This window comes from Kalmanozyma brasiliensis (genome assembly GCF_000497045.1).
Source record: "Kalmanozyma brasiliensis GHG001 unplaced genomic scaffold PSEUBRA_SCAF7, whole genome shotgun sequence".
Taxonomy (NCBI): Eukaryota; Fungi; Basidiomycota; class Ustilaginomycetes; order Ustilaginales; genus Kalmanozyma; species Kalmanozyma brasiliensis.
Window position 1 is genome coordinate 91,768 of NW_015961990.1, and position 22,411 is coordinate 114,178.

Below are 22,411 nucleotides of genomic sequence, written 5' to 3' on the forward strand. Positions count from 1 at the left end.
GCATCGCACGTCATGATCATCAGCTAGAACTGCACCGGTACTCCGCGACTCTACTATCACCATCCACCCTCGGAAACTGCGACCGGATCCTGCGCCGACACAGCTTCGTGTCATCCGGCTGCACTCCGTCATGTTCTCTCGTTCGCGTCATGCCGACGCCGCAAAGAGGCTCAGCACATCGCGGTCCAACTCCAACAGCGCCGCAAGCAGCTCGCAAGCGTCAGCGCTCGACACATCGATACCGACACCGCCCGTTGCACGAACACAGCAATCCAACGCAACACCTGTGCACATCGGACCCCCCGAGGTGCCCACTATCATCACCTCGAACGGAACCCCACTCTCGACGTCCGCATCTACACCGATCCCAAACGGATTCTCCCAACCTAATACACCCATACAGGCTTCGTCATCAGTATCATCGAGACCATTCCAGGATGCCGCGGCTGCTCCGGCCGCCGATCCTCTCGATGTCTCCAACAGCAGCTTCTCGTTTGCGTCCCTCGACAGCTTTGGTGCCATCTCCATGGCTGGTTCCACCACGGCCGCAGAAGATGGCAGTCAGAACGGCTCGCGCTATGGCATGAGCCCACCTCACTTCACCTTGGCAGCACCCAGAGGCGAGCTCTCTTCCGCCTCCATACGCAGCCAGAGAAACTGGGACCACTTCGAGGGCAAGCCCGTCTCGCCATTACCAAGTCCAGCGGTCCAGACCGAGGAAGCACGAGACATGTTCGACGTGCCGCTCGCGTCGATATCGAAGCAATCGACCGGCAGCTTCCTCTCCTCGCTCGCAGGCCAACCGGCGCCAGTCAAGGACTCGTCGGAAGAATCAGATCCAAGGACGAGCGCGGCGGGAACCACGGCGTCTCTTGATCAAGTGTCGACGCATCGCAGAGGGAGCAAAAACTGGTCCTTCTTCAACTCATCGTCCTCAAGCGGACCATACGTGACACGAGCACCCAGCATCAAGACGGTCCTCGCCCAAAGTAGTCGCACTGACCCCCACGGCAGCAGCGACTCTTCCTCTCCTGCCACTCCGCTCTCCGCCACCGCCAAGAGGGACGCAGCCGCTGTCAACACGCTCGGGCATGGCCACGCACCAAGGATCTCATCTGCGGATGTCTCCCACCGATTCCGACTGCCAGGCAGGCTGCCAGCGCTATCAACGGAAGCGGCCAGCACGGCTGCTGCTGCTGGACCATCGACCATGAGATCGAGCTCTGCTCTCTACTCTCAACCACACCATTTTGGATTCCCACGACATTCCCGCATCGGCAGCGGCGAGTCAGCCATGTCCACAGATCCTTCCCTCTATTCTCCGCTCTCGCTCACCGATGTTCAATCAGGAGGCGATCTGTTCAACGTCAATTCGACCTCACAGCTCTCCCTGTCCGCCATCTCGGATGCGCCTAGCGCAACACTCGACGGCCTGCCACCCAACGTGCCTTGGGCACCGGACAGTCCACACAGGATCCGCAGCCAGACCCAGATGCTCCTAGACGATGACCGCAGCGCCCATTCCTCTCCTACATCCGCCGTGCCAGACCGAATAGAGCAGAGAAGCTGGAGGGACGCAGGCAATGCTTCGATAGACTCGATCAGCGCCCTCCGGCCGACCAACGCCAATAGCGCAAGTCCAGCGACAGCACGTGCGGAGCTAGTGCCTGCCCGAAAATCTTCTACGGGTTCGACAGGGGAAGGATCTCAGGAGGAGGAATCAAGGCTGCGTCTCGGTCACCCCAAACGTAGTCAGGGCCCTTCCGAGTCGGCGACCGGCAGCAGCATCTTACCTAGAGATCGTAGGCGTGAGCTGTCCAGCGAGCCAGCGAGCGCAGGGTCAAGAGAGGAAGACGAGGATGGCGACCGCATTGGGCCGTATCGCATCGAAAGGACGTTGGGCGTCGGCGCTTTCAGTCGTGTCGCTCTGGGTCGTCTGCTACGCGATGGCGCCGGAGCAAGGTCATCGGATCGAATGATATCGTCGCTGCCGGCATTACGTCAGCGGGCGCTCCAGATGCAACACCCGGGCACCACCGACAGTGCGTCCCACGGGAGAGACGAAGTGGTGGCGCTCAAGATGCTCGATCGAGAGCCGTGCAACAACAACGAGCGTCTCAAGGTCAGTTGGGTGCGAGAGGTCGAGGTGCTCAAGCACATCTCGCATCCTAACCTGGTCCGCTTCATCACGTCGTTCAGCACACCCTCCCGCCACACGCTCGTGCTCGAGCAGGTCGCGGGAGGCGAGCTCTTTGATGCGCTCATGTCCAACTTTGACCTGTTCGCACAGCGCGAGTGGCTGGTTCGCGTCATCTACACGGAGCTGGCCAATGCCATCGGATGGATGCACCACATCAACCTCGTACATCGAGACATCAAGCTGGAGAACATTCTTCTGACCGTCGACCTCTTTGCAGCGGCGGGTGCGTCATTACGACCGCATCACCTTCCGAAAGGACCCCTGATCAAGCTGACGGACTTCGGTCTGTCGAGATTCATCGATCCTTCCAATCCGTTGCTGGAGACACGGTGTGGGTCAGAAGAGTACGCTGCACCCGAGCTCATCATCGGCAAAAAGTACGACGGGCGCAAGACGGACGCGTGGGCGTTGGGCGTGGTGCTGTATGCGCTCGTCACCGGCTCGCTACCATTCATGGAGGACGTCAATGTTGGTGTCAATGGTGCGAGGGAGGGGCACGGCGAGGAACGCGATCCGAAGCAGCGCAAGCGACATCTCTTGCGGATCGCCAAAGGCGACTTACGGTGGCCAGCAGCGGGCAACGATGCTTGCGCGGACCAGCCGGACGCTTCGGTGTGTCCACCCAACATGCGGCTGGTCACGCCGGTGGCCAAGGCAATGGTCGCACGACTTCTTCGGCGCGATGCGAACAAACGAGCCACCCCTTGGGAGACGTGGGACGAGCAGTGGCTGCTGGGCGGAAGCTTTGGCTATGTGACTCTCGCCTCGACGCGGGAAGCAGACCAGACCGACGGCTCTGCGATGCCTTCGCAGCAGGTGCCCAACGAGGCATCAGCAGGAGGAGAGAGGCTTGCTCTGCATCCTGATCCGCGATCCCAGCAGGGCCAGCATTGGCTGGAAACTAATGCCGCTGTGCGCAAGGACGATGTCGCTCAGGTCGCGCGCGACGATTGAGCTCGTTGGCGATGCTTCGGCTCTTGCAATTCATACATTGGAAATGTCATGCATAGCCCTGACTGTCTGTGTTCTGTTGAGGCCTGTCGTCGTCGTTGTTTGGGGTGAGAGGGAGCCGCATACGGAGTCAATGCCGGGACGACTTTTTCCTCTCTGTTACGCCGACGGATTGAGCGCGTTTGGCAAATTTTCAACCTCTTTTCGTGGCCACCATTTCCAGGTCGCTTTTCTGGTCATCAGATGCTTCGCGAATCCAGCAATCAACCTAGCACCAGTTGTACTCGAAGCGCTAGACAAGGCCCTCCAGCGGGCCGCGACAGTCTCAAGGTGGTGTCAAGCGCGCTCAGCAGACACATTTGGGCGCCTCACACCGTGGAACAATGCGCCCGGATTAAGCGGGTGAGTGTCGAGCACGGAGAGATCCGCCCAAGTGCGGAGGGGGATATCCGTCCTATACGCGTTGAAACGAGCCACCTGCTGCTCTTGTGTCGACGCATGCATGCTCAGCGGCGGGGCCCACACGACGAGGATGCCTGCTCAGGAATCCATGTTACGCACAAGGACAGGATGGAAAGGGTCTCAGGGCAAAGGAAGTGGACGAGGCGAATGCGAGATGTCGATCCGTGAAAGGCGTCTTGGCTCGACGCGGCACCAGATCGCGGTCGGCTACTGATTTGAGCGAGCTCAACCGCGAAACCTTTGCACCGGTTATAGGCCACTCCTGCTCATTCCGAATGGTGTTGTTCCAAAGGGCGAAACCGGAACTCACATGCGCCTCAGCCGCCAACCCTCGCTCCAGCTATCCCATCCTGTTCACACTGCCGAGACGCCTGAGCTGTCTTCCAGCCGCTACCTCCCCCGCAAACAATCCTCCGGCCCTGGTGAAATGGCTGCTGCCGCTGTGCATGCGCCGTCATCGAACAGGTTGACCCTTAAGCTGACGCTGCAATCAAGCATGATGGAGTCGCACTGTTGGACATGGATGCCACGACAGCTGCAGCAACACTGCGGTTGAGAAGATGGTTTGACTCCTCTCCCGATCCTGCCCGCAAACAACGCGCTAGACCGGGTCGCATCGGCGGCCGAGCCAGACCCGATCCACAGCCGATCCAAGCGTACGCAGCTGCTCGAGCTCTTGCCCTCACGGCCTTGCTCGTCCGTCCGATCCGACGCACGGTCGAATGACTCCTTCGTTCGCTCCCTCTCCTCTCTCTGACTCGACTTAGCCAGCGTTGCTTGAGAGCGCTGCTGCAGATGCGACTTTCGATTATCGATCAGAGAGGGGGCTCTAATCAGCGCACACGCGCTTGCAAATCAAGTGTTGGACTCGACAAGCTCGAAGAAAAGCTCGAAAAAAGAGGCAAAAAGGAAGATCTTTATCGAAGCGAAGCTTAGGTCGACGCAACTTCTCAACTTCTGCGCATGCGTCGCCTTGGCCGTCCGAAGAACAGGCACGAAAGCCATGGCCCATGCTGTTGAGAAAAAAGGCGTAGACCAGACGCACCTTTCCGTCGCCTAACGGAGAGCCTGCGCATTGACAACGCTGCAGCCTCGAAGAGGAAAGAATCAACGCAGGAGCCAACACCCTGGTCCTGCCATCGATGCCTGTCCCACTTTTTGCATCCCGCCGAGTCAACGCTTTCAGCCAGAGCGAGCAAGCGAGCGAGCAAGATATAGAGCGATTCAACCAACTCGTCTTCTTTCTCTCCCGATCCACCACCATCCCATCCATCCTTCCCTCCCATCCCACTTCAACAACTCAAAATGGCTATCCAAAAGATTCAGGCTCGCATGGTCCTCGACTCGCGTGGTAACCCCACCGTCGAGGTCGACCTCACCACCGACAAGGGCCTCTTCCGCGCCGCTGTCCCCTCCGGAGCTTCCACCGGTATCCACGAGGCTGTCGAGCTCCGTGACGCCGACAAGTCCGCCTGGATGGGCAAGGGCGTCAACAAGGCCATCGCCAACGTCAACGACATCATCGCTCCCGAGCTCATCAAGTCTGGCATCGCCGTCACCTCGCAGAAGGAGATCGACGACTTCCTCATCAAGCTCGACGGCACTGCCAACAAGGGCAAGCTCGGCGCCAACGCCATCCTCGGTGTCTCGATCGCCGTCGCCAAGGCTGGTGCCGGTGAGAAGGGTGTCCCTCTCTACAAGTACCTCGCCGAGCTCAGCGGTGTCAAGGCCCCTTACGTCCTCCCCGCCCCCGCTATGAACGTCATCAACGGCGGTTCGCACGCTGGTAACGCGCTCGCCTTCCAGGAGTTCATGATCGTCCCCACCGGCGCCAAGAGCTTCACCGAGTCGGTCCAGATCGGCACCGAGGTCTACCACAACCTCAAGAAGGTCATCAACACCAAGTACGGCATTGACGCCACCAACGTCGGTGACGAGGGTGGATTCGCTCCCAACGTGCAGTCGGCCGACGAGGCGCTCGAGATCCTCACCGAGGCCATCAAGAAGGCCGGTTACGAGGGTCAGGTGCACATCTCGCTCGACGTGGCCTCGTCCGAGTTCTACAAGGACGGCAAGTACGACCTGGACTTCAAGAACCCCAACTCGGACTCGTCCAAGTGGCTCTCGGGCAAGGAGCTGGCCGACGTCTACCTCGGCTTCATCAAGAAGTACCCGATCACCTCGATCGAGGACCCCTTCGACCAGGACGACTGGGAGGCTTGGTCGCACCTCCGCGCCAACGCCGGCATCACCATCATCGGCGACGACTTGACCGTCACCAACCCTCTCCGCATCAAGACCGCCATCGAGAAGAAGGCGTGCAACGGTCTGCTGCTCAAGATCAACCAGATCGGCACCATCTCCGAGTCGATCCAGGCCGCGCAGCTGGCGCAGTCGGACAACTGGGGTGTCATGGTCTCGCACCGCTCCGGTGAGACCGAGGACGTCACCATCTCGGACCTTGTCGTCGGTCTCGGTGTCGGTATCATCAAGACCGGCGCTCCCTGCCGATCCGAGCGCACCGCCAAGTACAACCAGCTCCTCCGCATCGAGAGCCTCGAGCCCTCTGCGGTGTACGCCGGTATCGATGGCTTCACCCAGGGCGAGACCGCTCCCAAGGTCATCACCAACAAGTCGGCCTAAATGCGCCAAATGTGCCAGGCTAGTTACGTAGATTCACGAAAAGTTGCAATGCCACCCCATTGACAAAGACAACGCACGGGAATGACAGAGAATGACTCGGGGATTGTGACTCAAGCGCGAGGGTTCAAGGAGACATGCACACCGTTCTCGTCGGCTCCTGCTTCCGATTGAGCCGAACGGGCTGCACAGCCGAGTCGTTGATGCTTTTGACATTTTGATTGAGACGCAGTACACGCTGCGTGATTTGAGCCCGAAGAGGTTAATCGATGAGGTACTTGCGCTTGAAGAAGCCTCTGAGGTGGAAGACCTGCCAGACGCCGAGTGCCAACAACGCAACCAGGGTGAGGATGGCAAAATTGGTCACACGCATATTTGTCGATACTGTATCATTCAAAAAGCCAAAAGGTCTGGTCAGCATCTCTCCTGTGTAATGACAAAGACGATCGTTGGGAGTGGACTTTGGGGGGGAGGTGGTACTTACGATTGGTATCAGCCATCCTCAACTCCCGCTTCTTCAAATACTCCATCTCATTCACAATCTCATTCGCTACCGCCTCCAGTTTCCGCATTTCGGTCTCCAGCCCACTGAGACTCTCCTGGTTCGCAATGGCGTTATAGTCCACCGCATCGGCGCCGATATCCACATCTAGATCCACCGTCATCGTTGCCTTCTCTCCCTTTTTGAGGAGACTATTCTTAAAGCAGACGCCGAGATCGGCATGGCTGTGGGTGTTGATCGCCAATCGCGTTTCGCCCTTGATGCCCTTTTTGGAGAGGTACACGTTGTTATGTTTGGACCCGTCGACTACTTCGATGTCCATCCGCTGATGGTCTACCGAGGAAGAGGTGGAGGGGACCACGTTGGCAGTGACGATGACGAGCGAGTCGGACAGGGCGTAGTTCCAGATGCATTTCACGTGGCCGTGCGGGGTTGCGGTGAGGTCGAATTTGATCGCCGAGACCAAGGAGAGGAGGGCGAGGAAGAGGGTCGCGATGAAGAGCAACCGTGATGGAGCGCGCTGCATGGCTGGCTAAGTTTGCTCGCGGAGGAGGGTGGTGTGCGGATGACGAGCGCGGGACTTTGCTGTGGGGCGCTGTCCTTGACCAGCTTTCTGGTTCCGAGCTGAGCGGGTCGAGATGAGGCTGGAAGGTCCACCCTTTACCGCGTTTGCCGTCGATCAAATGTGCGCAGGTGCGTGAGCGTCGCAGTCGAGTCAAGAGCCAGTATGGACGAAGAAAGCAGGAGTCTGAGGATGAGAAGAACAAGTCCAAGTCGCGAGTAAAGGTCAGTGCTGTGCTGGAAGCTTTGCCGATTCGTGCATGTCTCACCTTTCACCACGATCTCACAATGACAGAAAAATGGCAGCGCTTGTCGTGCGATTGAAATTTCGGCGAGGAGAAAAAGTGGGTGGAAGGCGGCGGCCAAAATTTTGGCTCCCTCCTCGTCATCTGCAACCTCTTCGTCCTGATCGACATCCACACCATCCACACCGCACAGCGAAGAATCAGGCAAGATGCATCTCATGTTCACCGCCGACAAGGTAAGCACCAATCGCACTGCGGTCTCCTATCATCAGAAGCATGGCCACCGATGACTGACAGAGAGAACGGGCTTGCAAATGACAGGACGGCAAGCGCATCTACACGCTCAAGAAGAAGACCATCGAGGGTGTCATCACCAAGAGCGCACACCCCGCTAGGTTCTCCCCAGACGACAAGTTCTCCAGGCACAGAGTGACGATCAAGAAGCGATTCGGCATCCTGCCCACGCAGCTGCCCGCTAAGCCTATGTAACGGCCAGCAGCCCCGCTGGGTCTCTTACTCGATTCGGTTTCTCATTCGCATATACCCGTCAGACGCAGCACGCGCTCCACCTTGCCACTGCAGCTGCTGAACACGACATCAGTATGATTGGGCTCGGCTTGCATGGAGTCTCAGAGCACGAAAGTTTGCGTTGCATCTCCAGCATCGTTTCCAGCGCCCTGGCAGACGCAGCTCCACCTCGCTCGCTGCTCGTTCTGACACCCTCACTCCCCTTCCTCAACATCATGTAGCAGTATCAATCCACTCAGTCTCTTTTTATGCAATCGTCTCTCACCATCACATGCAGTCTCGGGAACAACGCTCGCATTGCTTCGGAATCAACCAAAGCGAGCCAATCGACGTCGGCGCATCTCTTCCGCGCTCACCTCTTCCGCTTCGGATTCTTCGTCTTCGTCATCGTCCTCGTCTGCTTCGCCCTTGCTGCTGCTACCAGCCTTTCCGGCTGCAGTGGCTTCCGCCTGGCTCTCTCCCACCTGTTCGCCCCTCGCCAACCTCTCCTGCCTCTCCTGTTCCTCGCGTGCCTTCCTCCTCGCCTCCTCGCGCATCCGTGAGATCCGATCTACATCCTCGGGAACGACAGCCTGCTCTTCCACCTGCTGCGGCCGATGGTAGTTCGGATTCTCCGAAGCAAACCTCGCAGCCGCCTCCGTATCCCCCAAGCTGGCCGCAAGCGCCGCCTGGAGCTCCGCGTCTTCATCGTCGTAGTGTCGGTCCTGTCGCGGTCCAATGAGTGCGCTCGCCTCGGGGGCACCGGCGACGCTGAACGGATCAACGAGCTCGTCATCGCTCGGAATGTCTTCGTCGTCCTCGATCTCCTGCACGTCTTCGTTGTTTCGGTTGGCGGCCTGCATCGCGGGGCTGAGGAACGGGGAGCGATGCGAGAGGCTCGAGGGACGGAGCTCGTCCGTGTCGCTAGAGAAGCTGTCATCGCGCGAGTCGTCCAGGTCGATGGCGTCTTCGCGCGAGAGGCCGGACTGACGTTCTTGCGCACGACGCTTGCGTCGGCCGATGGGTCGAGACGACGACGAATCGGTAGAGGTTGTGGGGGCATGGACGGAGCTGCTCGGACGAGATGGGCCAGGTGAGCTTGTCATGCTCGCCTCCATGGCCCTGCGGAGGTCGTCGTTGACAGGATCGCTGTAGTCGGCGCGATGTCGGCGTCTGGAGGGTGCGATGGCATCGATGTCGGCATCTGTCTCGCCCATGAATGTGTCCCCTCCTGCACTGCCCTCGTCGCTCCCGCTGCGGACTTGACGCACTCGTGAACGGTTGGGTGTATCAGGAGCGGCAGAAGTGCTTTGCGCCAGACTGAGACTGAGTGCTGCTTGAAGCTCTGCGTCTTCTTCCTCGTCGCCGAGACCAAATCCTGTCGAAGGTGCGCCAAAGCCACCTGCCTTGGGTACAGAGCTGCTCGACGCTTTCGAAGCGGCTTCTGGTCGGAGACCTAGGTTCGCTGAGCTGGACCGAGCCGACGAAGCTGCTCCGGGTGCTGGAAGGTGGTCTGCGATCTGGTCCGCATCCGATTCACGTAGTCCTTGACCGGCACTTCCTTCCGAGGCCTGCACCACGAACACCGAGTACCCTTCCGACTCGGCGGTGTGCAGAAGCGTGCCGAGATAGTTGTTGCCGATCCACTGCGGTTCTGCCAGAAACGAGTTGAGGTTGTACCAGAACTTGCTCGTGGTGCCGAACGATCGGATGGTGAACCAATGGCTGTTGAGATTGAGCACGAAGGCAGCCTCTCGTTCGGGTGCATCGTGTCGCGCCCGCATCTGTGCAGATCGCCAGCTGGATATTGAGATACCCCATACTTGGAGTGCCTTCTCGAGAACCGTGACGCTGAAGAAGCCGGTGTCGTCCATGTTGAGAGAGGCGCGATCGCGTGCTGCAATATCGGCTTGACTGAGGCCGAGCTCGGATGCTTCGAGCTGGTCGAGCTCGGTGGCGATCTGTGCTAGCTGTGAAGCGTCGTAGTACTGGCCTTGGAGAAGCGCGTTGAGCGCGTGCTGAGCGCAGAGCATGCTACCTTGCTCCTGTCGCTCATGGTGGATGTACGCTATGAGCTGTTGCTGCGGTGTTGAGGACGACATGCTGCCGGCTGCTGCTGCGAGCCTGGATGGGCAGATGTGTGGCGAGAGTAGTGCTGGACCGATGACAGCTTTGCTATGAGCGGTGAAGGAAGAAGTTGAAGCAGGCTGAGTCGCTTGCGCGTTCGCTCTTGCGCAGCGGCTCCCCTATCCGAAGGCTGATCAGCTCGAAGGTGATTGCAGAAAAGTTGTTGGTGTGGAGGCGCAGTCGCGAAATCACAGCGTTGGGCGTGCGCGTTTCTCCCAGGAGAGAGGGACCCTTTCGGTGTCTTCGGGACTCGCACATGAAAATGTGACTTGGCAGAGAGAGGACGGCATCGATAGCGCAACGCAAGCTCACCTTGCCTTCTACTTCGTCACAATCACATCCTCTTTCGCGTCATCACACGGATCACTTCACATCAGTCCTTCTGCGAAACCCGGGTCGATCACAGCGTCGTCGTAAGCAAGCTTTCCAGGCAGCTTTCACCTCCTGCGATCATCGGAACAATATACCCAATCATGTCGACCTCTCACGCAGCACCTCGCAGACCGCGTGCCAGGCGAGACATAGCTCTGCTTGCAGCTTCGCTTCTGTTGCTGATACAGAGCACAGGCCTGGTGGCCGCTTCCAAGCAGACGCTGTCGCCATTCGACTGCAGCAACGTTGCTGTCTCGTCGAAGCAGTCGTTCGATCTCTCTAAGATCGCTTATCCGATCCGCACCTCGAATCAGGAATCGACACCGCCATCAGAGACGCGCACCTCCATCGATATTGACCTCTGCAAGCCGCTTGAGGCCAACTCGGAACGCGACGAGAAGGATCAGTGCCCACGCGGTACCAGGATATGCATCACCATCGAGACCATCAAGGACGGCAAGGCCATCGTCACGCAGGCGATTCCAGTCGCCTACTCTGGCGAGTCCGGTGGCAGCAAGATCGATGCCAAGGTCGAGTGGGGCCAAGGACTGGAAGGAGGAGAGAAGAGCATCGAGCTTGTGCTGCCTGGAGCTACCTACGCTGGACGAGAACAGAAGGCAGAGCTTGAGCTTGTCTGCGATCCCAAGGCCGACGCTGACTCGCATCCCACGGCAAGGAGCTACGATCGAGCGGACGGAGAGCTCAAGCTCCGATGGCCAACAAAGTTTGCGTGCTCGTCAACCGCATCCAAACCAGGCAGCGGTGGTGACAGTCCGTCTCAGGGCGGAGGCTCCGACAGTGATGACGACGGAAGCAGTGGGTCAAAAGCATCAAGTGGGTGGGGCTTCTTCAATTGGCTGTTCTTCCTCCTCTTTTCTGGCTTTGCCGTCTACATGGGCGTGGGAATGTACAACAACTACAACAATTACGGAGCCAGCGGATGGGACCTCGTACCGCACAAAGATTTCTGGAGGGAGTCGCCTTACATTGCTCGCGACGCTGCCACGCATGTCTGGGGAACGGTATCCGGCAATCGTGGAGGAGGCGGCTACGGCGGCTCGGGTGGACGCGGAGCCTACGAGCCGATCTGATGCAGATTCACTGAAGGAATATATATGTAACACTAGCATCCTGGATCCGATGTGTTGAAACCATTCATCGCAACTTTCATGATCAATCTGTTTGACGTACTCAGCAGCACAAGCTTCAACCAAGATTGCTGGGCACTTTCTGCAGGCTTAGAGCTGTGCTACTTGACATTTCCGGCATGTTCACGTTCGTTCAGCGGCCATGTGTCAGAACCTTCATCAACGATGGGCGATGCTCGGTCGCCAAGCGAGACTGAACCTTATTCGGGACAAAGCGTTCAAAGGGGTGCGGACCGGATCCAACAAGCAACCGCAGTCAATCCTACCGTACACCGTGCAGCTGTGCGAGCGTTGCTCAAGCAACATGAGCAGTGCTTGTGCGATTGCATAAAGACCCCCGTCCCCCGTCTTCCCGCTCTGCCCCTGCCTACTCGATCTCCTTCTGTCCGCACCATCACCTCTTCTCTCGCCTTGTACTTCCAAGCTCCCTTCTTCGATCTCGACCTCACGTCATCCACTCGTAATCTTCGATCACTCCTGCCATAGCCAGCCCGCTCGCCACCAAGCCCTCTTCGTCGCCATCATGAAAGACGACCCTGCTGAAGAGGGTGTTCAGAAGAAGTTCGACGACAAGAAAAATGACCAGCCCTGGACCGACGGCGAGCGAAGCTTCATCGTCAATCATGTCCTGACCCATGTCCTCGCTAACGCTGGCTATGGCAACATCTTCAGCGAGGTGTCCGAGCTCCTTATCAAGGAGGGCTATCCCGCCCGCGGCAGACAGGCAGTAAGTATGACATCCCACGAGGATACTGCGCGTCGCCCCGACTGATGGACCATGGCGGCTGACAAGAACATCTCATATTCCTTCACATCGTCGCTGTTCTCTCGCTCCGCAGTACCAGGACCAGTGGCGTCGCAAGATCTCCAAAGACCTCCTCTCCATCTACGGCAGCCAGGATCCGGCCACGCCGCGAACTCCCACCAAGGCCTCTGGCTCCGGCAAAGCGGGTGGCAGCCCTTCGAAACGCAAGCGCAAGGAGGAGAAGGACATCAAGAAGGACGAGCAGCCTTGATTGATGTGATGGCTCAGATGCGGATTCATGGCGATGCCCCAGCTCGAAGCCTGCCCCGCTCCGCGTACCTCCATCTACCTGGCTCGCTGTACTTGTTCATTGCCATGCGCACCTCACCTTGCAACATCAACGACCTCCATCTTGTCCACCTTTCACGCTGATAATCCAGAAGTAATCATGCCCAGTTGCTCTCGTCGCTTTGTGACATGCTCATGAGACGTCCTCTGGGGCCCGTCAGAAGTCACCATTGAGGCGAGCCTGATTTCAAAGCAATCAGCGGCCCGCAACTGAGCCATCTGCTGCCGACTTTTTTGCGACTCGATTTTGTACTCATTTCAGGCTTCGCGTTGAAGTCCACGTCAGGATTTTGAATTGCTCCGTTTCAGAGCTGACGTCGATCCGAATTCAAAATTTTCCCTTTCTTCCTGAGTCAAAAAAGACTGACGAGCAGGCGCATTCGAGGTTTTGCAGCAGGCTGAGCGCGAACTGCACCCTTTTTCTGCATACGAGCGGGCGAAGCAACTTTGCTTCTCACCTCTTGACCTTCGTCATCTCCACCTCTCTTCGTCCCAACCCTTGCTGTGCACAAGCAGCAAAGCATTCGTGACCACCATGGCACCCGCACCGCACGAGAAGGAGACGCGTATCGCCATTGTCAACTCAGACAAGTGCAAGCCCAAAAAGTGCCGACAGGAATGCAAAAAGTCATGTCCCGTCGTCCGCATGGGTCGACTCTGTATCGAAGTGACACCTACCAGCAAGATCGCCTTCATCTCAGAATCGCTCTGCATCGGTTGTGGTATCTGCCCCAAGAAGTGCCCCTTTGAAGCTATCAACATTATCAAGCTTCCCACCAACCTCGAGAACGAGACCACCCACAGATACAGCGCCAACTCGTTCAAGTTGCATCGTCTTCCCACACCACGCGCCGGCCAGGTGCTCGGTCTCGTCGGCACCAACGGTATCGGCAAGTCGACCGCGCTCAAGATTCTCGCAGGCAAGCAGAAGCCCAACCTGGGTCGATACGATGACCCTCCCGACTGGCAGGAGATCCTCAAGTACTTCCGTGGTTCTGAGCTGCAGAACTTCTTCACCAAGGTGCTCGAGGACAACATCAAGGCGCTCATCAAGCCTCAGTACGTCGACCACATCCCGCGCGCCATCAAGGGCAAGGCAAGCGTTACCCAGCTCCTCGACGGCAAGCTCGAGAAGGACAACAAGCAGATGATCATCGACATGCTCGACCTCAAGGAGGTGCTCGACCGAGATGTTTCACAATTGTCTGGTGGTGAGCTGCAGCGTTTCGCCATCGGCATGTCATGTATCCAGGATGCCAACGTATACATGTTCGACGAGCCCTCGTCGTATCTCGATGTCAAGCAGCGTCTCAAGGCGGCGCGAATGATCCGATCGCTTCTCGACTCCAACACCTACGTCATTGCCGTCGAGCACGATCTGTCGGTGCTCGACTACCTTTCGGACTTTATCTGCTGTCTCTACGGTGTTCCCTCGGTCTACGGTGTCGTCACGGTGCCCTCGCCAGTGCGTGATGGTATCAACATCTTTTTGGACGGCTACATTCCCGCCGAGAACATGCGATTCCGTGACGAGTCGCTTACCTTCAAGATCGCCGAGACCGCCGAAGAAGAGGTGCTGGACAGGAAAGCCAAGTACACCTGTCCGCCCATGAAGAAGACGCTGGGCAACTTCAGCCTCAACATCGAGGGAGGTGAATTCAGCGATTCCGAGATCATCGTCTTCCTCGGTGAGAACGGTACTGGTAAGACGACGTTTGTCAAGATGCTGGCGGGCAAGCTGGAGCCGGATCCGGGAGCCAAGAAGCCACCTCAGCTCAACGTTTCGCTCAAGCCGCAAACGATCGCGCCCAAGTTCCAGGGCACTGTGCGAATGCTGTTGCTCAAGCAGATCAAGTCGGCGTTCATGCACCCGCAGTTCCAGACCGATGTTGTCAAGCCCATGTCGATCGAGCCCATTATCGACAACGACGTGCAGACGCTTTCGGGTGGAGAGCTGCAGCGCGTTGCGCTGGTTCTCGCGCTCGGCAAGCCTGCCGACATCTACCTGATCGACGAGCCCTCCGCGTACCTCGACTCGGAGCAGCGTATCATTGCGTCGCGCGTCATCAAGCGCTTCATCATCCACTCACGCAAGACGGCCATGATCATCGAGCACGATATCATCATGGCCACCTACCTCGCCGACCGCGTCATCGTCTACGAGGGTCAGCCATCCGTCAAGGCCACCGCCAAGCGCCCCGAGAGCCTGCTGACAGGTATGAACAGCTTCTTGGCAACTCTGGAGGTGTCGATGAGGAGAGATCCCACCAACTACAGGCCACGCGTCAACAAGTTCAACTCGATTAAGGACAAGGAGCAGAAGGCGGCGGGGCAGTACTTTTTCCTGGAGGACTAAGCGACGGAGGTGCAGCAGCATTCACTCTTTCCATGATTTGGAACCAAAAGGGAGAAGTCTCTCCCATAGCACGTCTTTCATGTACATATACCGCACGCTCTCCCGCAACTACGTTCTTCTCTCACTCAGTGTATATTTTGTGTTGCCTGGTCCTTGACTGTGAACCAAGCCTGGTGGAAGCTACTGTAGGCTCTCTGCCTGATCACGAACCGAAATTCCGTCTGGAAAGAAAAAAAAAAGAAAAAAGAAATTGATTTTTGGTTGAGCCCGCGACGCGCTCCCACCATCGCAACCTCTTGCATCACCAGCCAAACCTCGATCTTCCAACAGCGTTTCCTCGATGGTCTTCTTCTAAACAATTCAGCAAAAAGCAGTTTTGACATCCTGACACTCGTAGCTTCCATCTCCATGCAAAAAAACGGCCAAATCCGCAAAAATTTTCGACGCCTGTGAGATTCGAACTCACGCCCTCAAAGAGGATATCCTTACAATCGTCAAACGAGATGCTGTTAATAGCAGGGATACGTGTTAACCACTCCACCAAAGCGTCAATCGTGTTGGAATGCGGGGTATGGGTAAGCGTTCTATACCATAGACAGCGGCGACACCATCGAGGTTCAGGTGAGTACTCTGGTCTGGCTTTCACTTCGCTCTCGAGCCCATTTCATCTCTAGGCCTGAGCGCGGCATCGAGCTTCCTCAGACGACGCACTGTTCTCGCTGCAGACGACAAGGCCTGTGAATACGAGGCTGGTGGCTGGGTTTGGTGAGCGCAGCGCAGTGCGACGCGAAGCGGCGGGCCGGAGCGAGATCTGGCTGACCCCGCGGCTCGGCTCGAGAGTCCAGAACTCCAAAAAAAAGTGTTGTTCTTTGCGCCCTTCTGGACGCGCGCCTGACACTGCATGCACGCACAGCGCAGGAATCCCGCGACGTGAAACTCAACGCTCCTTTTCACAATGGACAAAAGGCAAGTTTCCGGCGAGCTTGACGGTGGTGCAAGGATAGGACAGCGCAGATGAGGTTGTGGGTTGAGGAGGGAAACTGCAATCGAGCTCCGCTGGGAAAGAGGTGCGACGGCGTTGCCCGTGGGTCGTTCTGTAGCATTGGGTTTCGTTTAAGCTTTTGTCTCTGCATGCATGTCTTGCACGGAGGTCCACGTACACCACTCTCTTTCGGTCGATGACACCCGTTCGAGGCTCACCTGTGCCGTCGCTGCGTGTGCATGAGCAGAAGTGACTGTGCATGCCCTGTGACTGTGAGCAAGGCTAACTTACTGGCTACGAGACTGAGATGAAGGGCAAAGAAAGCCCAGCAGAGGCAGCTGCTCGCCGGTGCCAGCCTGGCTTTGGGATCCTGTCCCCTTTTCCTCTTTGCTCTCTTGCCTCCCGACCATCATCATCTCCGCCCCCGCTCTTCCTCCCGTAAGCTCGCTCTTTGAGCGACACCCTCTCTGACGGTCTCATTGCAGGTGGCGCCGTGCCTTCTCAATATGCGCTTCGCAAGCCTTGCAGCAGCAGCAACAGCTGTCCTCTTCGCCTTCGTCGAGGCTCAGACTTCTGAACCCGCCTCGACCACCATCATTAGCGGTGATGGTCCTCCCGCCCCCAGCCTCACTCGCACAGCAGCTCTGGGAAGCTGGACTCCGAAATCGCCCTCCGATGGCCTTGCGCCCGCGTCCCTGACCGGCATGGGTCGAACGATCTACATCAACAGCGCCAGCGACTTCTGTCTGCTCATGCCACCCGACCCGACCAAGGAGAACCTCGTAGACGCCGAAGCCATCGCGGTCGCTTACTGCACCTCACCACAGAATGGTTCTCGACCCATGCCGGATGGCTTCATCAAGACAGCTCATTATCGCAAGACGCCAAACTACATCCAGATATCTGGAACGTATGACCCTCCGGTGATGAACTTCGGCACGAACGACTGCGGCGGCGAGTACGACTCGGAAGGCGCGGAAGGCATTGGCAACCCAGCCGGTGTCACCATGCGCAACGGAAGCTATTTCACCCAGTTCATGGGAGCATGCGACATCCCTGGCAGCCCTGTCTTCTGCATGCGCATGTGTCCCGATTACCCATGGTGCAGGAACACGTTTGACTTGATGGGCTGCTTGTGGAATCAGCCAGGTGACTACGACCAGCCGGAAGCATTCACCAACTGTGAGGCCAACGCGGATCTGCCCATCGGTGTTTACAACAGCAGCTACACGTTCAGCCAGGGCATGAGCGTCACTCCGACACCGGTGACTGCGCCTGCATCGTCCAACTGCAAGACGGTTGCCTCGCCTACGGCGAGCGGCGTCACGTACAGCTGGAACCAGCGGGCTGCGGTGAGCTCCTCCACGAGTGGGGCCAAGTCTTCCAGTGCTCCTTCAAGTGGACAGTCCGGCAAAGGCAGCGGCAGCAACAGCAATGCTGCTGAAGCCTTCGGTCCCATCAACGGACTGGCCTTTGCTGTCACGGCTGCGATTGGAGTCGTCGTCGGTGGTATGCTTCTGGTCTAGACCCTCATTCTTGGTTCCCCTCCGCACTCAATTGTCTCCTCTTTTGCATGTCGTAACGAACAATAACTTTGATGATCGTCCTCCAGCGTCTAGAACTTCTTCGAGACGGTGGTCTGGCGGCCTTGTCATACAGTGACTCTGCCTGAGTGATACGGATTTGAGCAAGCAGGAGCGCCAGAGCGAGCCAGTTCAGGGTCTTGTCAAGGGTGCCCTGTTTCGAGGAACCGAGGCCAGGCGCGAGTCTGCCTCGCCTACACGCGCGGGATCCCTTGCCGAAAGCCTTGCTAGCCCCACTTGGTCGATCTCGCTCACGAGATGTGGTACAGTCCGCTCCTGATCAGCCGAACGGTATGCAGGGCGTCAAAAGGGCCACGTATCGTACTACCACGTATCGTGGAGCAAAGCATGCCAGGCGTGGAACAAGAAAGGGCGCATTCGACAGCCAGAGAAGCAGCAGCAAAGTCTAAATTTGTTTGACTGGCTCGCTTCCACAGCGGAGCGCGTGCCGGTGCGCGCTGACTGGCCTCGACAAAAGGGTTCGCTGGCGGACGGTGGATCTGCGAGGCGCTTGGACCGCGCCGCCTCCTGGTGAACGCTGCCTCTGCGCTTTCTCAGTCGAGCCTCGTGACCTCAATTTGAAGGTCGCATCCTGATCTCCTCCTCCCTTCATCCTTTCCTCTACCGTCTCAACCGCTGTGCAGGTTGTTCCTCGCACTTTCACTCCGTCTACCGGCCATACGGTGCTTTGAGAGCCCTGGCTTCTCCGAACGTGGTCGTGCCTTTCTCCTTTTTCACTTTTTGCTGGTCCGTTTGACATCGACCTCTCTCCTCGTGGAACGAGCACTCCTCTTCGACACATTCGGCCCCTTCAGCTTGCCGCTCGTCAACATCCTGGAGCTTTGGCGTTTCTCCCCCAAGAGCCGGAATCGCAACCAGCCTTTAGCAGGTCCAAGCAAGCGACATACAACGCCCAACTTGATCAACCCAACGGAGCAACTCCTCCCACTTCGCCAGTCTACGCAACAACGATCGCGCTCGTGCTTTCTCGCACCAGTGCGCCCGTTGCCAAGCTTGTCCTTGCGACGGTATCGTAGCATCGAAAGAAACCATCCATTTCCGTCCTACGGAAACGATTCATACGCTTTCCGACAGTCTTTGCTCACTGAGGTATGTACAAGCTTGCTCTGGTGCTCGATCGTGTCGATGCCACAAGTCAGCAGCATTGACATGCTCATGCACAGCCTCGGTCCGAATGAAGCCGTCCGAAGCTGACCACCATTGTTGCTCCCTCTGAACCCTACGTTGCATTCGCCCACTTCTCCGCCTCTCAACTTCATAAACTCTGCGACCCCACCCGCTGTTCACACCATCATCCGCGACGCCTTTCGCTCTGGATAACACCACTCGGATCACACAGTGATGTCCGACTTTGGCTCGTTGCGAACTCCTCTTCCGTCTTCCAACAACTCGATCAACCGCGCTAGCTCGCCCATCGGAACTCGCCCCCTCACAATGAACCCACACAGCCGCTACTCGCTCGGCAAGGGCGCCTCCACCGAGCACATGATGCGTCTGGCTCAACAGGGCAACGCGGGCCACGACAACACAATTCGAAGCCCTTCCATCGGCGGCACGACCGCCATGCCCAGCGCGACTGGTTCGCGCAACCTTCGTCCTAGCTCGGAAATGCTTCCCAACATGAGCCACCACGGCAACCCCGAAACCGAAGCTATCGATCGCTGGTTCGAAGATCTGCAACACTACGAAGCTACGCTCGAGGAGATGGCCGCCGCCTCGCTCGATCAGAACTTCAAAGAGGAGCTCAGCGCCATTGAACAGTGGTTCCGCGTTCTGTCCGAGGCCGAACGCACCGCCGCCCTCTACAGCTTGCTTCAGGAGTCCACGCAGGTCCAGATTCGCTTCTTCATCACTGTGCTCCAGCAGATGGCACGCAGCGACCCTGTCTCGGCGCTCCTCTCGCCCAACCACCACAACAGTACCATGGCCGATCAGATGGAGGCCAAGCTGGCCAGCCTCGGTCTCAAGTCTCCCAGTAGCGGTGCCAAGGCTCCCGCTGCGCCCGCCAACCGCGGCTATCGACAATCCACCGACGCTGCGGGCTTCCTCTCGCCCAACGTGGCTGCCATGTACAGCTCTGGCAATGGAGACGCCGCTTCCACGCTGGCGGCTCAGCGAGCCAAGCTCAAGGCCAACCGCACCTCGGCTCCTGGCACGCTCATTGGCGAGAGCCGCAACTACTCTGGTGGCCAGCTGGACCAGGTGCAGGAGCGCGGTGGATCGCCCAACCCACAGCAGCAACAACAGCGCATGCCCTCGGGCGATCTCTCGCGACCCGTATCGATGGACATGAGCAACAACAACCTCGGTCGCTCTCCACGCGCCACGGGTCCGCTCGATGACCAACTCTCGCCGATCACTGCAACGGGCAACTGGTCAAGCATGGTCAATACGCCGCTGGTGCCCATGTTTAGTGACCGTGACAAGGCTGGTACCGGCGATGCCAACATCGACCTCGAGACGGCCGCCGCTCAACTGGCCAACTTGCAGCAGCAGCAGCAGCAGCAACTTCGCGGCAACGGTGGCGTCGTAATGGATCCCGACGCGCCTCGCTACCGTCGTAGAAGCAACCAGAACACCGGACCGGGCGGGTACGGTCCGGGTTCCAACATGTTCGATGCGTCGAGTCCCGGTGTCTCACCCAACATTGGCATGCAGTCTGGCTGGGGTCAGAACGACAACTTTGGACGTGGTGGCCTCAACGCAGGCTCGTCTGCTTTCGGCGGCAACAACAGCAGCAGCAACAACCAATTCAACCCGCCGATGAGTCCCAACTCGCTCGCAGGCCTTCAAAACCCTTCTGGCAACCTGGCCAACCCGCTCAACATGCAAATGATGAACATGATGGCCGCGATGAGCGGGCTGAACCTCAACACGATGAATGGTGCTCAGCTGCTGGCCATGCAGCAGCAACTCTTGCAAAACCAGCAGACGCTTTCTGTGCTTGCTCAGCAGCAACAATTGCAACAGCAGCAGCAGCAACATGGCCGCAACCTTCGCGCGTTTGGCGGTGGAGCGCTGTCGCCTGGCGTGGGAGGGCAGGGAGGCCGAAAGAGCCCGCGGAGCGGCACCTCACCGTCTGGACGGGCCCCTTCGCTGCCTGGCGCGTCTGCTGCTGGCGGCGGTGCTGGTGCTGGCGCCAACGCGGTTGGAGGCGAAGAAGAGATTGCGGATCTGGCAACGCTCAACGACGTGGCGGCTTGGCTACGCCAACTGCGCCTGCACAAGTATACCCCCAACTTTGAGACGAGCCACTGGAAGGAGATGGTGCTGATGGACGACAAGCAGCTGGAGGATAAGGGAGTGGCGGCGCTGGGCGCGCGACGCAAGATGCTCAAGACGTTTGAGCTGGTGCGCAAAAAGTATGGTATCAAGATGGATGGCGAGGACGAGCCAGGCTCGGGCATCCCGGGTAGCCATAACGATGGCGATGATGCAGAAGGCGATGCTCATGAGTAGGGTCCCGTGCGCCACACTCTAGCCTACCACCCATCGATTATCATCACGCTCGCTAGGTCTCATTGCCCCTTCTTTTCGCATCTGTACATCGCAATGTGCCAAAACGGTCTCTTTTCGTTCGACCCTAGCATTCTGTGTAGGTGCGTACGCTCTTTGCACGTCAGATGCTCTCATTGAGGGTGAGCATCGAGCTGATTGCTGTCTTACTGTCCCAAGGATGAAACGGGACGATCACGTGATGCGACCGCGCGCCGAAATAACACTTTTGCTGGGGCCAGCCAAATTTCTCCCGCAGCAGCGAGGCAGACAGCGAGCGCGTTGAGATCTTTCTGACCCGCGCCAGCGCAATGGACCTGGCTGACTTTGAAAGAGGTATCGAAAGAGAGCAACACTTCGCGTGCGCGTGTTGCACAGAGTGCGGCTGAGCTTCTTGCGCCGACATCGGAAGCGAGCGCAGACCCATATGCCCCTTGCAGCTCTGCATTGCATCTGACCCCTTGTCTCGTCACCATCACCACCATTTTCGCCGCATCGCCAGTTCTGCACGTTCATCGTGCCGGACGCTCGGAGCTCCTCACAGCTGCACCACTAGACCCGATCCCACCAGCCACGACTGCATTCGATCTGGCATCGCTCCCACTACAGCGCTCGCTTATCGCTGCAACACAACACCGACTCCAGATTGCTTGGTCGGACTTGCTACGAGAACGTGACTATACACCGACGCACCTTTATTTTCGTCATTGCGACGCCTGGAACTTCGTACAACGATCTCCCCGCGACTTTGACAGCCGCGATTGAGTCCGCATCGTCCAAGCTCAGGTAAGTGCAGCATCGACATCCACAGAATGGGAGACAAGCGCGGCAGACCCAAGCTATCGGCAGTCCGGACGTTTGCACGTAGACCGGAGCGCGAGCCCAGACGCCGCGAAGTTGTTGTAGGGTAGAAGACGCTACTTCAAGGTGTTGGTCTCAGCACGCATGACAAGGGTCGAAGACGCGTGGTTGATCGTGGCTAAACAGGTGCGAGACCAACACACACACTTGGCTCAGGCTCAGGCTTTCTTCAAGCTGAGTCCAACACGCTCGAAAAGGCAAAAAGCCAAATTTTCTGGAAAAAGACAAGAAGGCAGCAGAGCAAGTCATCTCGATCTGATGCACGCGTGCTGCTGCCAAAGAGGGGTTCTGCACCAGCCGAAAAA

At 58.0% G+C, this 22,411-nt stretch overlaps 10 protein-coding genes and 1 non-coding gene across 11 annotated transcripts; 8 read left to right on the forward strand and 3 right to left on the reverse strand.

Moving 5' to 3' along the window:
- Positions 1 to 130: 130 nt before the first annotated feature.
- PSEUBRA_005703 (Protein kinase domain protein) lies at positions 131 to 3,154 on the forward strand (the record flags this gene model as incomplete). Its single annotated transcript, XM_016439133.2, has 1 exon — positions 131 to 3,154. The coding sequence occupies one exon, from the start codon at positions 131 to 133 to the stop codon at positions 3,152 to 3,154; it is 3,024 nt and encodes a 1,007-aa protein (XP_016289896.2).
- A 1,764-nt stretch (positions 3,155 to 4,918) lies between these two features.
- PSEUBRA_005704 (Enolase, N-terminal) lies at positions 4,919 to 6,256 on the forward strand (the record flags this gene model as incomplete). Its single annotated transcript, XM_016439119.1, has 1 exon — positions 4,919 to 6,256. The coding sequence occupies one exon, from the start codon at positions 4,919 to 4,921 to the stop codon at positions 6,254 to 6,256; it is 1,338 nt and encodes a 445-aa protein (XP_016289897.1).
- Positions 6,257 to 6,515: 259 nt separating this feature from the next.
- Positions 6,516 to 7,281, reverse strand: PSEUBRA_005705 (uncharacterized protein; the record flags this gene model as incomplete). Its single annotated transcript, XM_016439149.1, has 2 exons — positions 6,516 to 6,637; positions 6,738 to 7,281. 2 exons carry the CDS (start codon positions 7,279 to 7,281, stop codon positions 6,516 to 6,518), a joined length of 666 nt encoding a protein of 221 aa, XP_016289898.1.
- A 489-nt stretch (positions 7,282 to 7,770) lies between these two features.
- PSEUBRA_005706 (H/ACA ribonucleoprotein complex, subunit Nop10) lies at positions 7,771 to 8,050 on the forward strand (the record flags this gene model as incomplete). The annotated part of the gene is made up of 2 exons (XM_016439129.1): positions 7,771 to 7,797; positions 7,883 to 8,050. 2 exons carry the CDS (start codon positions 7,771 to 7,773, stop codon positions 8,048 to 8,050), a joined length of 195 nt encoding a protein of 64 aa, XP_016289899.1.
- A 347-nt stretch (positions 8,051 to 8,397) lies between these two features.
- On the reverse strand, positions 8,398 to 10,170 carry PSEUBRA_005707 (Machado-Joseph disease protein MJD; the record flags this gene model as incomplete). Its single annotated transcript, XM_016439135.1, has 1 exon — positions 8,398 to 10,170. One exon carries the CDS (start codon positions 10,168 to 10,170, stop codon positions 8,398 to 8,400), a length of 1,773 nt encoding a protein of 590 aa, XP_016289900.1.
- A 498-nt stretch (positions 10,171 to 10,668) lies between these two features.
- Positions 10,669 to 11,658, forward strand: PSEUBRA_005708 (Autophagy-related protein 27; the record flags this gene model as incomplete). The annotated part of the gene is made up of 1 exon (XM_016439114.1): positions 10,669 to 11,658. One exon carries the CDS (start codon positions 10,669 to 10,671, stop codon positions 11,656 to 11,658), a length of 990 nt encoding a protein of 329 aa, XP_016289901.1.
- Positions 11,659 to 12,238: 580 nt separating this feature from the next.
- On the forward strand, positions 12,239 to 12,731 carry PSEUBRA_005709 (uncharacterized protein; the record flags this gene model as incomplete). Its single annotated transcript, XM_016439127.1, has 2 exons — positions 12,239 to 12,442; positions 12,555 to 12,731. 2 exons carry the CDS (start codon positions 12,239 to 12,241, stop codon positions 12,729 to 12,731), a joined length of 381 nt encoding a protein of 126 aa, XP_016289902.1.
- A 612-nt stretch (positions 12,732 to 13,343) lies between these two features.
- Positions 13,344 to 15,164, forward strand: PSEUBRA_005710 (RNase L inhibitor RLI, possible metal-binding domain protein; the record flags this gene model as incomplete). The annotated part of the gene is made up of 1 exon (XM_016439113.1): positions 13,344 to 15,164. The coding sequence occupies one exon, from the start codon at positions 13,344 to 13,346 to the stop codon at positions 15,162 to 15,164; it is 1,821 nt and encodes a 606-aa protein (XP_016289903.1).
- A 441-nt stretch (positions 15,165 to 15,605) lies between these two features.
- On the reverse strand, positions 15,606 to 15,714 carry PSEUBRA_006533. The gene is made up of 2 exons: positions 15,678 to 15,714; positions 15,606 to 15,650 (listed from the first exon to the last, which is right to left on the reverse strand). It is a non-coding gene; the product is annotated as a tRNA-Ser (tRNA).
- A 938-nt stretch (positions 15,715 to 16,652) lies between these two features.
- On the forward strand, positions 16,653 to 17,672 carry PSEUBRA_005711 (uncharacterized protein; the record flags this gene model as incomplete). The annotated part of the gene is made up of 1 exon (XM_016439125.2): positions 16,653 to 17,672. The coding sequence occupies one exon, from the start codon at positions 16,653 to 16,655 to the stop codon at positions 17,670 to 17,672; it is 1,020 nt and encodes a 339-aa protein (XP_016289904.2).
- Positions 17,673 to 19,184: 1,512 nt separating this feature from the next.
- PSEUBRA_005712 (Sterile alpha motif, type 2) lies at positions 19,185 to 21,209 on the forward strand (the record flags this gene model as incomplete). Its single annotated transcript, XM_016439120.1, has 1 exon — positions 19,185 to 21,209. One exon carries the CDS (start codon positions 19,185 to 19,187, stop codon positions 21,207 to 21,209), a length of 2,025 nt encoding a protein of 674 aa, XP_016289905.1.
- Positions 21,210 to 22,411: the final 1,202 nt, after the last annotated feature.